At 39.5% G+C, this 16339-nt stretch overlaps 2 protein-coding genes and 1 long non-coding RNA gene across 4 annotated transcripts in view; 1 reads left to right on the top strand and 2 right to left on the bottom strand.

The window, feature by feature from the left end:
- The window catches only part of LOC134655688 (hemicentin-2-like), a 391784-nt gene that overhangs the window by 100369 nt on the left and 275076 nt on the right, over positions 1-16339 (bottom strand). For both annotated transcript variants that reach the window (XM_063511141.1, XM_063511142.1), the window contains exon 3: positions 5010-5090. In XM_063511141.1, the coding sequence (XP_063367211.1) occupies positions 5010-5090 (81 nt within the window). The remainder of the gene's footprint in view (positions 1-5009; positions 5091-16339) is intronic.
- LOC134655764 (uncharacterized) overlaps positions 1-16339 on the bottom strand; it is a 448475-nt gene that overhangs the window by 165824 nt on the left and 266312 nt on the right. The window lies entirely within an intron of this gene.
- Positions 9630-16177, top strand: LOC134655724 (uncharacterized). Its single transcript, XM_063511188.1, has 7 exons — positions 9630-9702; positions 9812-9835; positions 11195-11400; positions 12856-12970; positions 13806-13970; positions 14696-14874; positions 16051-16177. Exons 1-7 carry the CDS (start codon positions 9654-9656, stop codon positions 16174-16176), a joined length of 864 nt encoding a protein of 287 aa, XP_063367258.1. The 5' UTR covers positions 9630-9653; the 3' UTR covers position 16177.

Below are 16339 nucleotides of genomic sequence, written 5' to 3'. Positions count from 1 at the left end.
AACGTCGATTGTTTTTTTTTTACTGAAGTGCAAAGAGAATATTGGAGTTTTTTGGGCGAGTTTTTATAGTGACATTCTTGGGTTTTCGACTTAAGAGGGAGCGTAAAGCAGGGGCATTACATAGAAAGGAATAAAAGAATAATGTTATCCCACGCGAAACTAATAGCGTCGGAAGATTTGGCCATCGTTTTATCTCATTAACTCTGAAACTATATCAGCTATATCACTAGCTATTTTATACGGGTCTCTATTGTTTGGCATAATAAAGTTTTAAGTCATAATGAAATGTTTGTCCGCATTTTCGTTAGTCATAATTTGGTTTATCTCAGAAAAGCGTAACTTTCAGGATTGCCATAAAACAAACCTTTTGTTTTTTTTTTAGAGGGGAAATGCTTTACGCATACCACCCGGCGCGGGGACGGTTATGTGGGACTCCCTGTTGTGGGCTAATGAGACCCCAGGTTTACCCACTAAAACCCCTCTGTTGCCGCCTCGCTGCTATAAGGCGAGGTCCCAGGAACGCCGAAGTACTCTTCCGCAACACACCATAAAACAAACCTAACCTAACCTATCTATACACAGGCTAACCTTACGAAAGTCCTGAAAAAATTACGGTTTCAGCATTATGACATGACTTTAACTTTAGCAATTAACTTTAGGAATTATTAGGTGATATAATTATTCCGTACTTGACATATATTAATTTTTTTTATATAAATTTCGACTGACATTCTATATTTTATTGTAATTGTATTTTTTTTTATTACCTAGTTAATTATTTTTCTTGTTGTTGGGCAAAATAATGTGTATTGCTTGTATGTTACCGTGTATTTCTTTTGTGTTAGCCAATTTGTATGTATAATTTCCAATGCGATGTAAATATTGCTTGTGAATAAATAAATGAATGAATGAATGAATGAATTGTTTTCTTTTTATAACAGACACAAAATTTCAAGCGCAATCAAAAATGGGGCATTATCTATTAAAAGGGACCTTATTGTCGATGGCGCTTACGCCGCTCAGCGTCGCGCGGCATTGTATTTATATTGGAGAATCGTTAACAAAGGCGTAAGCGCCATCGATAATAAGGTCCCTTCTCATAGATAACGTCACAAATAAAAAACAACGGCATATAAATACATTAAGGCACGAGCCACAAGAGACGTACCCTTATCACTAGAGGGCAGAAAGTGCCCTTCTGGGGACCATACGTTGCGCTATACGGGTAGCAAGACCATTTCTCAAGGAATTAGGTTACGTTACTAGGACACTAGGTACGTTTATTTATTTATTTTGAAATTTTAATCAGGCAACAAGGCCCAAGGTGGTAGCTTAGCGGCAAGAACGTGTGACTTTCAATCCGGTGGTCGCGTGTTCAAACCCCGGCTCGTACTGAGTTTTTCATTGCATTTGTCGAACAATTCAAACGCAGTGTTGCTAACCCGCGGTTTTTCATATTTGCCACATTTTTTAATGACAAGATTTGCTTGACCAAGTATAATATATATAATGTTTTAGATACTATTTACTGTTACTATCACCTAGTTTATAGTAGTATGAAAAATCGCGGGTTAGCAACACTACGTTTGAATTGTTCGACAATTGCAATGAAAAACTCAGTGGTACGAGCCTGGGTTTGAACACGCGACCACCGGATTGAAAGTCGCACGTTCTTGCCGCTAAGTTACCAAGGCTTCCTTAAACCTTGGGCCTTGTTGCCTGATTTAAATTTCTAAATAAATAAACCTACCTAGTGTCCTAGTAGGTACTATATTAAAAGTGAAATACTCACTCAGAAAAATAGGAAGAAGAGTGTTTTTCACTGATTTAAACTTTCACGATTTTTACACATTATTAAATTATAGTGTTTTTCTCTATAACATGACGTCAACAATCACTATTTCCTCACAAACATCTATGGGCTCTTAAAGGTATAGGCGTTGATTAATATTCGTTGCTGTGACCTACTTATAGATGTCAGCGACTCAGTTATACTATCCGCGACCAAACTAACGACCTATTACCATCTCTTTCACTCTTGTTACGACCATGCAAGTGTGAATGAGAAGTTTACAGTAGGCAGGTAAAGGGTAACCCTTGATCCCGGCTTTGCACCCGCGGAACGACACGTGTCGCCGGGATCACTGTAACACATGCTGCATACATAATATGTTATGATATTGGCACCTCGGTACCTAGTTGACGACGACAAATAATACCATGACCGTACCCTCCAGTACCATCGGTCCACTTTCCCAATCTGTCTACTTTACCAAAGGGTCCATTTTCGCGATCTGTGTACTTTACCGAACGGTCCACTTTCGCGATGTGTCCACTTTACCATCGGTCCACTTTCCCGGTCTGTCTACTTTGCCAAACGGTCCACTTTCCCGATTTGTCTACTTGAGCACGTTGTCTACTTTCGCCATTGGTTCACTCGTTTCGTAGCATAGTACCAACTTCGCGAACTTTCATTTGGCGATTCGCGAAATGTATTTTTTATACACGCAAACCACCAGTTTCTCTGAATACTAAAAACGCTTAGTGCCAGCATAATGCCAAGTCAATATGTGTCAACCTCAGAGGACCGACATATCAGTATTGTAACAGGTGCGAGTGAGACACCGTCATTGTTCTGACAGTATTTAATCAAATATAACTGATTGCGTTGCAGCAAATTACCGTTTTGTGACTACAACGAACAAAATGTCTGGGATCATTCCAGTAAACAATATCCCATGAAAAACATTTCATATAAAATGTTGCCAAGACGAAGCCACAAGGCTCGGACTGTCAAAAAGTTATCAGATATCTTGTAGAGCCAAGCTTCTAACTCTGCAAGCCCTCACATGACAAACTCTACATCTTAGTCAACATATGTGGCTTGGCCGTTTCGCTACCGTCACATGGGCGTGATGGGCGGAAGGTGAAATCTATTCATAATTTTTTATTATACAATTGTTTTTGTACTAACAAAACGGCCAAGCCACGTATTTTGACTAAGGTGTAGAGTTTGTGATGTTAGGGCTTGTAGAGTTAGAAGCTTGGTTCTACAAGATATCTGATAACTTTTTGACAGTCCGAGCCTTGTGGTTTCGTCTTGGCAACATTTTACATGAAATGTTTTTCATGGGATCGGAAAAGCGGACCATTTGGTCAAGTAGACCAATGAAGAAAGTGGACCGATCGGCAATTAGACGGATCGGGAAAGTGGACCGATAGGTAATTAGACGGATTGAGAAAAGCAATTAGGCAGATCGGGAAAGTAGACCGTTTGGTAAAGTAGACAGATTGGGAAAATGGACCGATGGTACTGGAGGGTGACCGTAGGATGCAAGCCACTTTTAAAAGTAGTGAGAGAGTTTTCTTTTTGGTTGAAATGCATATAATACATCGTTTTTTTTTGTTGTCGTATTTTTTCGCCAGTTTGGGATAAAACTTGGCGAATAAAACAGAGTTCCCTTATCCTGTACAATTTAAGCGCAGTTTCATTGTACGCCCGAAAAAAAACCTCTGAGATACAGGAACGTACGAAATTTTCTTGAATCAACGGAAAATTACATGGTTTGTCCTTAATTGTGATTTCAGGTTAATTCTGCCCAAAATGAAATCAGCCCTTATCTAGGATGACTGCTTTATAGCCACTATTATTGGCCACTCGTAATAAGACTTTCTTGTCGTTTGTTTCTTTCTGATTTTGTTAGGCCAATTAGGTACTGTACTATGTAGTGGCCAATAATTATAGCAGTCTGCCTAAGTGCTTATTTGATAATAAACTTACTCGTAGGTACGTTTGAGAAGAACGTTAGTTATACGCGGTAATTCATCCAATCAAAAGGACGTTGTTAAAAAAAATTGTAAACGTCCCAATATTTTTCTATTAATTTGGATTTGCCATAACGTTACTTCCATACAAGTTCACATAAAAAACTGACGATAGGATTCTAAAAAGTTCGGGCATTCAACTCCGTAGTACTAATAAAATCAATGGTGCTCGTTATTCCGACTAGTAGTAACCGAAAATTTCTCGGAATCCAAAAATATACACTGAAAAAAATGTTTGCATAAAAGTAACAAAATATTAAGCTCAGTCAGTTCAGAGAGTTCTACTAACAATTATTTACAGTGTTTATAAAACTTAGAATTTATGAAAACATCAAAACACGTTCTAAAGAAATTTCTGGAACTGTGGAGAAAATTAATGTACTTGACCAGGAACTTGTATTTAACGCATTAAACATTTATTTCCAACCAGACCAACCAACAAAGACTTAATCTGTCCGTACGATCATTCTACCGGAGAACCGAGTAATTTAATGGACAGGCGATGAACAAGTTCCCAAGCAAAAGGAACCCAGTGGCACGTGAAATAAGTGGGTAGGGATTCGTTTGACGAGATATTATGGGGAAACAAAGAAAAGTAGGCTTGAAAGCCCCTCGCGAGCCAGTGAACGGAAAGTTTTATATTGACGATATAATATTTAATTCGTTGTTTAAAAAAATATCTCATTTGTTAGCCTGGTTTAGTGTCCCACTGCTGGGCAAATGCCTCGTCCTTTCCTCCACTCAACCCTCTCGTTTGTATTTTCCCGCCAATCCGGATAAAATGCATCTAAGTCGTCCCGCCATCTTCTTTTTTTCATACCTACCTTAGTTTTTTGTCGTTGCGAGAATAGTTGCTAATAAACAACTATTATTTTCAAACATACCGAGTAATTTTCCTGGAACATGGAGGTTTTTATTTTTAATTATAAATGGACTTACTCATGCGCTCATGACCACAGAGGCACAGACTAGCCGAGGCGAAGACGTGGCCTACGATGGAGCGAGCCTGCCCATAAGGTGCCTGTTCACCCTTGATTTGAAGGTTGCCGGGTTATATGAGCTCGGAAATATAGACGCCGGCAAGGAATTCCATTCCTTTGCAGTACGCATAAGAAAAGAGGAAGCAAAGCGCTTCGTGCGGATTGGTGGAATAAATGTAGGTAGATGTAGACATAAAATATTACCTGATTGCAAGTTAAGTTGAGGTGTGCCCCTGTGCAGAAGGGAGGAGCGGATGGAGCCTTGCCGTGTGATGTCGAGGTTGTCTGTGGACAAAGTAAAATACCATTCATTTATCTGATCTTTATTAATTAAACCACTTATCATCAGGCCTTAAACATCTTGACAGATGATTTATGCAGTGTCTGTAAGCGAGGAAGAACATCTCTCGTGGCTGTATAAGCCAATATGGGACCGGCAAGATATAAAAGAATTTTCGGTAATTCTTGACAGGAAATGAGTTCTGTGTCGGAATTTCGTGACAATTGTCGTGTTTCTTGTGACAATTGTCATAAACTTCGCAAGAGAAATATCTGCTTTTTTTCCGATATAATAAAGCTTTTTTAAATAATACAATAATGGTGGCAAACAGGAATACGGCCCGCCCGATGTAAGCGGTAACCGTAGCCCATGGATGCCTGTGACGTCAGCAACAGTGATGTTTTACAATTGTCGCACCTGTCACCGTGGTGAAATAGGAGCCAGGTGGATAGTGCCGTTTTGTGCGTTATAAGTTATAATGACAATATCTAGGGAGGAAAATGAGAACTACGTTTGTATGGAGAAGCCATCCTCCGCTATATTTTTAATGCAATAACACATAACCCCACAGAAGCGCTGGTGGCCTAGCGGTAAGAGCGTGCGACTTGCAATCCGGAGGTCGCGGGTTCAAACCCCGGCTCGTACCAATGAGTTTTTCGAAACTTATGTACTTACGAAATATCATTTGATATTTACGTCGCTTTTCGGTGAAGGAAAACATCGTGAGGAAACCGGACTAATCTCAATAAGGCCTAGTTTACCCTCTGGGTTGGAAGGTCAGATGGCAGTCTCTTTCGTAAAAACTAGTGTCTACGCCAATTCCTGGGATTAGTTGCCAAGCGGACCCCAGGCTCCCATGAGCCGTGGCCAAAATGCCGGGACAACGCGAGGAAGAAGAAGAGAACACATAACCCCACAATCCTAAACTAAAAGCATATACCATCTCCATTCCGTCGTGGGTAAGTGGGTCAAACTATGTCATCCGCTGTTGCAACTGCAATTAACCCGAATGATCTTAATAGTCTCTGAATATTAAACATCCATTACTATCAACCGTCGTGTATATACATACTAAGCTGTACCTATGCTTTAAAAAATAGTATATAGTATCGCTTGCAGACGCAACTGCATACAATTTCGTTTCAAAAAATATATAACATGATTATTGTTAATTAGAGACTCGTTATTCAAATTTTTGGTAGGTAAAATATTTAGCGAAAATATTGACATACTTAATGAAATAAAAAAGATAATAAGATTTGACTTATTTTTTACCTTAAACTCCTAATAAAGGAAACAGGAAACTCCGCCTAAAAAAGCAAAAAATAAGTCATATTTTTATATTAAAATAAATAAAATCTTCCTGTATTCTTGTAAAAACGATAAGTAGCTGTAAGATATAGAGTGTGATGGTTAGGTACACGTTTGTACGTTACGTTTGCCCTAATGGAAAGCTGAGGAGCTACCGCGAAAGACGAATTTCGCAAATTGCGGGGATCTTTCTCTTTTGCTCCAATGAAGGCGTAATTAGAGTAACAGAGAAAAATGCCCGCAATTAGCGAAATTCGGTTTTCGCGGTAGCCCCTCCGACTTTCGCCTTGCAGCACTGCAAGCAAGACCGTACAAGTTTTAACGCAATTTATCGGACCTCCCCACAAAATTACATCGACCTGTCTGAAAATTTACGAGATAACTTTGTATATTGTGACCCTTTGTTTTCAACGGCCAGGGTTGCCACTAATTCATAATACGCATTTCGAGAGGGAATTGAAACATTCCTGGCGTGCCCAGTTTCAGTTTCAAATGATTTGCTACCTACTTTTTAAATGAAATACGCAGAGCATTTGTAGGGTTATCACAATAAAATTCGATCATAGTTTGTAAAGCTCTTCTTTTTATATCGGCCCCTCATTGCTAAGGATCGATACTCTGCTTTCCAATTCTCCTCGTATTGTCAGAGGGTCTACCGGGAAACATGAAAACCGAAATTTCAAGAGTTATCACTCACAGACAGATATAGGTACCGAAATTTCGCGGTGTTTCGCGGTAGATCCTCAGTTCTCCACTTCACGCTATCGGTTGTTTTGTAAGAAACGTTGCTTAGAGTGTTTTCACTTTGTTTAACTACATGTTAAAAATGTTAAAATGTATATTTCGGTAATGGAAAATATCCTTTGCCCAGATTCTCTTTGGCTTATTAGGATTAGGTTGTCACTATCACTGTCAGCACCAGCAGCGAATTTAGAATTCAATCGCAATTAAGTGAAATTAAATAATAACAAGGATCGAATACCCCTTATATTTCATTAAAGTGTCAAAAGGGCCTGTTCGTGCTGGCTTTGGCTCCGCGCACGCCTCTCAAATGTCTGAAACACCATTGTTCACAAATAATCAAATAATCTAGAGTAGCTTCGATTTTAACCGAACTTCAAAAAGGAGGGGGTTATCAATTCAACCGAATTTTTTTTCTTCTAAAGTTGCTTCGATTTTGTGCTATAAATACTAACAAATAATACAAATTGCCAAAGCGCTTTTAACTTCCGTCGCTGGCAACCCTACCCAACTTATACCTACGCAACCCGTTGCCATGGGAACGTCTCTGGGGGCCCGCGAATTTTACGCCGATTGGATTGTCCTACGGAACACGATCCAAACGTGATTTCACGTCGGCTTCACGTCGGTTTTTTCACCGGTTTAAGTGAAGGCTTGTATAATTCAACACTGATGGAAAAGAAAAAGGATGTAAGTGAGAGTGTTACGTTTTTTAAATGAGGGTTAGGTTTCTATGGCAGCCACAAAGCAATGGGATTAGAGGTGGGCTGGTTCTTTGTTTTGTTTCAAGTATCTCACTTGGTACGGTTTTGTTAGACATCGAAAATTCTGTACGTACGTTGTTACTACCTACGAATATTATCTAGTCTGTACTGCAGCTTAAATATTCCATATTTAACCACGCCGCGCGCCACAAAGCTTCATTACATTATTATCTCATAGAATAAAGCCAAAAATTTTTTAACATGATATTATAACATAAAACCTTTGATGTCACGACCGCATGTTCCTAGTTTATTCTAAACAAAAAAGCCTTTTACTCCGATGACGTCATAAAAACGCGATGCGTTCCCATGATTTGCATTACTTTTTTAATATTAATCTTATGGCCCAGGTTTTAAGGGTCGTAATAAAACAGGCTCATGCCACTCTGGCCTCGGGCAGTCTTATATTAAAACTCTTACTACACCTTTATGAAAAAGGGCGTAAGTGTGTATAAGTTTATTTTAAAATACGCCGTTTTGTAAAAGTAAGTGGCGTTATTAAACGTGCATAGCTTTTATAAAGGCTTTTTTGAGGAAATTATTGCACGTGCGCTAACTCCTTGGGTGTAATGGAATTTTTTGAACGTGCAATATGACTTTGGCCTTAAGTAATTACCTATTCATTCTTAGTATTTTTTAAAAAGGTAATTTACTTTGTGAGAATAAATACAAAAGAATTCTCTTCGAAGCAATAAACTAAAGACAAATACTAAACTAAATTTATAACTAACTTAAAATTACAAAATCATCAAAATCTTAACCTAAACTAACAACTACCAAATACAAAAACTATTCACAAAATTCACCCCGCGCCCCTCCAGATGCAAAGGAGCCCATCACGCTCGCCGCGTTGCCACGTTGAACCGCGATGGACAACCTTTGCAAAAGGAACGACTCGGAGCGAGGGTCAGATATTGACCTTGAGACTGTTATTATATATTGTTTACGTAATGTGTGATAAAACTTATTGGTAAACAACGTGCTAGTCACGAATGGGTATCTGATTTGATTATATAATTATATCTTAATCCCATGATAACATACAAATCATATGTTTTTTCCGGTAAGTACTTATTTACTAAGCTATTATTAGTAAGAGAAACCTAACCTAAGAATTGATTTTAGAGAGTTATGAATTGACAATATATGAAAGAGAATTTGAAATAGAGGCGGATTGTCAAAGTAAATTATGTAGTCACAGTAAATTTACTGCCATTTTTTCTTTTGACAAAAGATTAAAACTGTTAGAACGCCATTTGATTTTGACCCTTATTCTTTCACTGATATGTGTTAGTTTTTTAAATATTGAAATTAACGCCATCTACCCGATAGTAGGCCAAAGGTACCTATGGTGCAACCTTTTCGAGCGATGGCGCCATAAACTTTAGCCTGCTGTTACAGAATATTAAATAAATAAATTATAATACATTTTGTTAAAATAACTGTTTTCGTCGACTGTTCATTTCAAAAACCAGTTCAAACTGCATGCAGTTTTATCATTATCAAACGCGGCTTATCAAATTCTGTTTCCGCGTACAGACAATAGACTACTTTTTTAAGTAATCATTATAAATAGATTACAATCTCTACACTGATTCGTAATACTTATTGTAAAGGCATAAGGTACACTGTAACCAATCAAGAACTTTAATTTAATCAAAGATGAGGAAGCAGTAATTAGCAAGATAGTGAGTCTTTAAATATAAAAATGGAAAATAATAAGCGATCAGTTTAATCAGGTCTAGTGTCAAAATGAAGCAACTTTTGGTTTTATTCGCTATTATAGCTGTGGGCAGCTCTAGTAAGGAATTTGGATTATTTTAATGTTTTTGATAATAAGTACTTAATTTACAATGAATATTATGCAACCTATATAATTAAATTAATCTTTTATTTTTATTCTGTTACAGGCATATGGAAAGGCGGATTTAGAAGTAAGTATTTTTTACGTATTTATTTGTAGAGTATCTGCGGAAAGAGAAGAGTCGTGAATTGTATGGGATCCAATACAATCTACGACTTTTCTCTTTCCGCACAGACTCTAGTCCGTCTACGCTACGCCATAACTAATTTCGAACTAGACGTTCATATCAACACCGGACCGCGATAGAATATCTTTTTCCTCCCTTTCACTCATAGCTGCGTCCTTAACGGACGTACGTGGAACCGCCTTAGGGCGATTGTGCACTACAATGAATTTTAATGTCCGGCAGTCCGAGTTTTCATGGTCCGATATGGCATGAAAAAAAACGGATGATTGGCTTGTACACTTGTCCGTCTTTTTACTCGCAGGTGCGGCGCAGTGTCATGAAAAAACGGATGATTGGCTTGTGCACTTGTCCGTCTTGTTACTCGCAGGTGCGGCGCAATGGCATGAAAAAAACGGATGATTGGCTTGTGCACTTGTCCGCCTTTTTACTCGCAGGTGCGGCGCAGTGTCATGAAAAAAACGGATGATTGGCTTGTGCACTTGTCCGTCTTTTTACTAAAAGAGAGGCCCGCCCCCGCTCGGCCGAGTCATGAATTATACTAATTCTAGACGCAGTGCACAAGCATAAAAACGTTTTTCATGGCTGTCATCTCGGATCGGAAAAAAACTGTCCGGAATGGGGAAAAGTTAAATGTCGGACAGTGAACTTACGTCTAGTGCACAAGCTACTATATACATTTAATGGCGTGCCATATCGGACCGTAAAAACTCGGACTGCCGGACAGTAAAATTCATTGTAGTGCACAATCGCCCTTACACTCGATCGAACAGGCCTCGGACCATACCAAGGTCGCGGTCCGGTACGCCCGTCTGTTGCAGCATTAAGCGTAGACAGACTACTAGTTTGCATTAAGCAATGATTTAGAAGACCCTGCTTGGCTTCGAAGCAGAGGATGCAACCGAGATAAACGCTAAAATGAGAGGAATACAGATAAATTAATTTTTAGAAACATTAACAAGTAACTGTGGTATTCATTCTCATCTGCTTTGTATTTAATTTTAACATCAAACTAACAGCCGTATTCGAACAACAAGATACGTCAAATATTAGATATTCAAACAAATGCCAAAAGTGACACTTGTTTGACACTGACATTTTCAAACAAAAAGTGTTTGTATAAAAAACGTCTCTTTTGACACTTGTTTGACACTGACATATCCGACCCATATCGTTTCAATATCTAATATTTGACGTATCTTATTGTTCGAATACGGCTGTAAGGCACAGCGACAAAAATAACCAATTGTCCCTAAAGTTTATTTGATAACTCCCATGTAAAGTAGTTGTATTCTAACTTTGCAGTAAGATTCGACATCGGCGTAGACTTTGGCAGCACCTTCTTCATCGAAGTCCCACGCACACTCACGGACGCCATCTCAGAAGGATGGGTGTCGCAAACCCAGCCTGACGGTCTGCCAGTCACCTCTGTATCTATGTACTGCTACTCTGACAACATTGTGTGCAACTTCTACGATTCCAACGGCGATGTAGCTGGCTTGCAAGTTGCTGTAAGTTTATTTAACTGTTTCCGGAAGATGGGGATTGCAACTCCAGCCTGACGGTCTGCCAGTCACCTCTGTCTCCATATACTGCTACTCTGACAACATCGTGTGCTGTTTGTACGGTTCCAACGGCGATGTAGCTGGCATGCAAGTTGCTGTAAGTTTATTTATCTGTTTCCGATAGATGGGAATCGCAACCCCACCATCATCATCATCATGGGGTCTGGATGTCTCCATGTTTTGCTAATCTGACAATATCGTGTGCTGTTTGCTAAAATTTATTTCATCATTGTTGTCCCGGCATTTTTGCCACGGCTCATGGGAGTCTGGGGTCCGCTTGGCAACTAATCCGAGTAATTGGCGTGGGCACTAGTTTTTACGAAAGCGACTGCCATCTGACCTTCCAACCCAGAAGGTAAACTAGGCCCGTATTGGGATTAGTCCGGTTTCCTCACCATGTTTTCCTTCACCGAAAAGCGACTGGTAAATATCAAATGATATTTCGTACATATAAGTTCCGAAAAACTCATTGGTACGAGATGGGGTTCGAACCCGCAACCTAGTCACACTTGACCTAGTCCCACAGTGAGCTCAACAATTATAAGACTTGTATGTTGTGGGTAGGTACAGTCACCTGCAATAATATGATAGGTACTCTTCGAAGCCCGCAAAATTATGTGACACGCACTTATGGCTCTACAAATAATATCGTGTCAGATATGTTTGCAGCCTTGATTAAGGAATGAATATCTAACTAAGATATTTAAATACACAAATACTTAAATGCCCTTGACAGTATTCGAACCCGGGATCGACTCTGCTTCGTAAGCAGGGTCACTACCGGCTAGGCTAAGTTAAGATTTATTTGTCGAAATAATTTTGCCATTTAAGCTATTGTAAGTTAGTTTAACAGCCTGTCTTAATTGTTTTTTAAATATATATGTATCCGTCCACTTAAACACTACTGAGGTCAATGGGGAGAAGATTGGCATATAAAATGTATGGCTGGGAAGACCTTCATAGGGCAAGAACTATATTATTTGAATAAGGACTTCGATCAAACACAGTCAGAAAAGAAGAGCTTCACTCTCTTGCACCATTCACTAACCCAGGGTTAACCGGTTAAACCTGGATTTACCATGGTCACAACTACAATTTGACACTGAGTTAACGGTTTAACCGGTTAACCCCGGGTTAATGGGATGGTTAAATTGGCGCTAAGTGAAGTATGTGATAAAAGAATTAAAAGCAACGAAAGGCCTTTAGAAACGTCTTCCGTTAGGCCCACTTATGCCATCCCAATAACCCGGGGTTAAGCGGTTAAACCGTGAAACCAGTGTCAAATTGTACTGGTAACCATGGTAACTCCTGGTTTAACTGGTTAACCCCGGGTTAGTGGAATGGTGCAAGTGGGCCTTATAGACGTAGACATGTATCTTATCTGATTGTTTTCTTCTATAGCTGCCAAAAGACAAGTTCACCCCTCACTACGAGGACATGGATGCGGTGGGCTTCACGGATTGGACGGTGGATGATGTTGAATACTACACACTACAGCAGTACTTCACCACTGAAGGTATCTTAAGAAGCTCCGCTATTCGCTATCGTGCACGACTGGTGCTGCCCTCATTTTCTCGGACTTTCTACGTTAAATCTCATCGAGTAAAATTAGTTCAGCTGCCGCTAGTACTAATGTCGGACATTCCATAAGATTACCTGTGTTTGTGACGATCAGCGCCACTTCCCCCTCCACCGATTTCGCACGGTGCCAATACATTTCCGATATACCCCGCACCTTATACCAATACACAATTTCTGACTATTAAAAAAGTTGTGATTGGTCAACAAAAGTTTTAATTACGTACTTACTACATTGGGTCAGCGACCCAAAATGAGACTTGGTCTCCGACACAAGACAGCGCCACTTTTCTCGGTCCTGTGTGACCTCTCGCCATTGTTGACTCGAAGTTCGCGCAGATCGTCCTCCAGCATGTCGAACCAGCGATACCTGGGGTGTCCGATAGGACATCTTCCTACTGGGTGTCCCAGGTATGCAGAAAAGTTTTGATTGGCTGATAAAAAATCTACATGTCAAACCTCTTGCGCGACATTACAATCTTTGACGTTGACATGCGCGCTGTAGAGTCTGTGCGGAAAGAGAAGAGTCGTAAAATGTATGGGGCCCGATACATTCCACGACTCTTCTCTTCCCGAACAGACTCTATCTACAGTTACAGTCGCTCGCGGGGTCATTCTGAGCTCTAAACAGACTTTTATAAATACGTTTTTCACTTCACGCTTGAAAGCCATGTACATGAATCTATATCTAAAATTTCATACACGGGATCCAGCGGTGGAAAGGCTTTTAGCTAATTACTCATAAATACAACCTTGTGCCCATTACTTTTCAGAAATCCTCAGCAGCCGGGCTACGCGTGCCAACGAGAACAAGATCACCGAAAATGGCGGCGTTTGGGTTGTGGGAACCAACAAGGAGGTGGTCAAGATCTCTAACTCCACCAGCGAGATAGTCAGTGAGGGCGTCTTCACCGTACAGGCCTGCATTCCGTGGATGGGTTAGTATAGAACAGGTGCAAATATCTGGTCATTATCAGGCCTTTAACATCTTGACAGATGATTTATGCAGCATCTGTAAGCGAGGAACAACGTCTCTCGTGGCTGTATAAGCCAATGCGGGACACATTTACAGAAATTATTACGTAACATCGTTGGCGACTGTTGTGTCACGAGAAGTTGTTTAGTTATCTTTATCCAAACAAACAAGAGAAACACATTATCGTACAGTCAGCGTCAAATACTTTGTAGCAGTCAAAGTGGCCAAATAGTTCGCTACACCATACTATCAGCATACTATATACAGGGTGCTTCCTGTAACAGGAGCAATAAATTAAACTGTAGTCTATACTCCTCAAACTGACCAACATTTGTTCAGCAACTTTTGAAAATAACTCATGTTTTGATTTTGATTACACTTTAAAGTTTATTCTAAGCGTGACAAGCAACTTCAAACACACTGATGTCAGCGTACATTGAAGGCAATATTTATTTTGTATGAAAAAGACGAAGTCTAAAGGATTCATAATTTTTAAAAGTTGCTAAACAAATGTTGGTCAGTTTAAGGAGTACAGCCTTTAGTTTAATTTATTGCTCCTGTTACAGGAAGCACCCTGTATATGGTGTACCGAACTATTTGGCTACTTTGGTTGCTACAAAGTATTTGACGCTGACTGTACATCAAGTTCATGCACATCCGACAAATTTAATGGCTTTCTTCCCGCAGGCCACCACTACTACTACAAGATGGACCCCAGCTTGAGCTGCGACGAGCCTCTTTTCCCGTGGTTCGCTATCGTGGAATCTGGTGAGCTCGTTGCCACTGGCCTAGCGGTCGTCGGCGAGTTGAACCTTGACAGTGGCGCTAGGAACTGGTTTGAGACCCCTGATCAGTCTGCTGTGAAGGTAACTTGATTGACAGCACAAGTTAGTTCATTTTTAAGATCTGACAATGTCATTGTAAAGTGAACTGGACAACCTGAAGAGCGAGTAGTGGCTACAACTACCTTACATCGCACTCTGACTGTAAAATAGTTCCATTATATTTTTATAAACGGACAATGCACAATTTAAACAATGGATGGTAAGAATAGCCATGAAATTTGAAACTAACCATGGAATATTATTTTTGTCAAAAATGGACGGCAAAGTCGACGTTGCCGGTTAAAAAATAGGTCGCGAAGTGGGTAGTTTATGGTCATTCAAAAAATTAAAAAGTTAAAAACATTGCAGTCTCGATTTCGGGACTGCAATGTTGCATACAAATTCCATTATTTAACGAGTTCCAAACTTTTTAAAACTTTAAATTGCCATATCAAATGAAGGCATAAGTCCATTAAACAGCCAAACAGATGATCAGCACTTATTATTATAATGTTGGTACCGTGACTATTTAGGTGTCTCAAATACGTTGGCGTATTTTCAGCAGAAAAATACACTTCTTTTTTTTTTTTAAGGCGGCAAGCAAATGTTTTTAATGGTTTTACTTTTTTCTGTGAAAATTAGAACGTTGCTTCTGTAAAATATTTTTATTTTCGGATTTAATTAAACGGACTCCCAAGGTCGTCCGTTTAAAACGAATCCTCAGCCTGCAAGTAGCTACTTCCGAACCTCGACAATAATGTACTATTGATTGTACAGTTTCACTATTCACTAGCTAAGCTTCAATATAAACGCTTTGATAATTCAACTTCAGACGACGTTATACGGAGCCATAGTGGTCAGGAATAGGTGTACACAGGAGAACCTATCTCCTATTGAATCCTTGGTGTATTGGTGGGTCGCATAATAATTGATTTTAATGTACTTAATGTTACACACAAAACTCATTTCGCATCATTGTTATTGTGCTAAAACTGTTACCATTTTTGAAAAAATATAAAACAAACCTAACCTATTTTACACAACCTATGCACAATATTTTCGAAAATACTTTCTGTTTCACCTGGAGAAAAATTATGCAAAAAGAGTTTTAGGCGTAACATTACATTAGGACACTCAATTACTATGCGACAAGATAGGCACCGGAATCCTTGGTTTTATAAACAAACAGTTAAGTAAACCTACTGCGTTTTCTTCTAGACGATCGTCCCTTTTGGCCCAGACTGCCTTTACGAGCTAGCTTCGAGCCCTGGAGCTGTCTCAATGCACATCTACTACATCGACCAGCCCTGGCTGGTATCCTGCATTCCAGTAGAATACGCCTGACCAGAGTTACTTAATACAAGGGGGAATAAAATGTCATTTTATACAAATGTGTCTTTTTGCCCATGCTTTCATACCCAAGTAAATACCTACATTCGTTGCGGCATTGGAATTAATTACGATATCAACTAACGCAAATTCAAAGTGTTTACGCTTACATCGAACG

This window comes from Cydia amplana, chromosome 17 (genome assembly GCF_948474715.1).
Source record: "Cydia amplana chromosome 17, ilCydAmpl1.1, whole genome shotgun sequence".
In the NCBI taxonomy this organism is placed as follows: domain Eukaryota; kingdom Metazoa; phylum Arthropoda; class Insecta; order Lepidoptera; family Tortricidae; genus Cydia; species Cydia amplana.
Note: the sequence above shows the minus strand (reverse complement) of the source record. Positions and strands in the feature narration are given on the sequence as shown.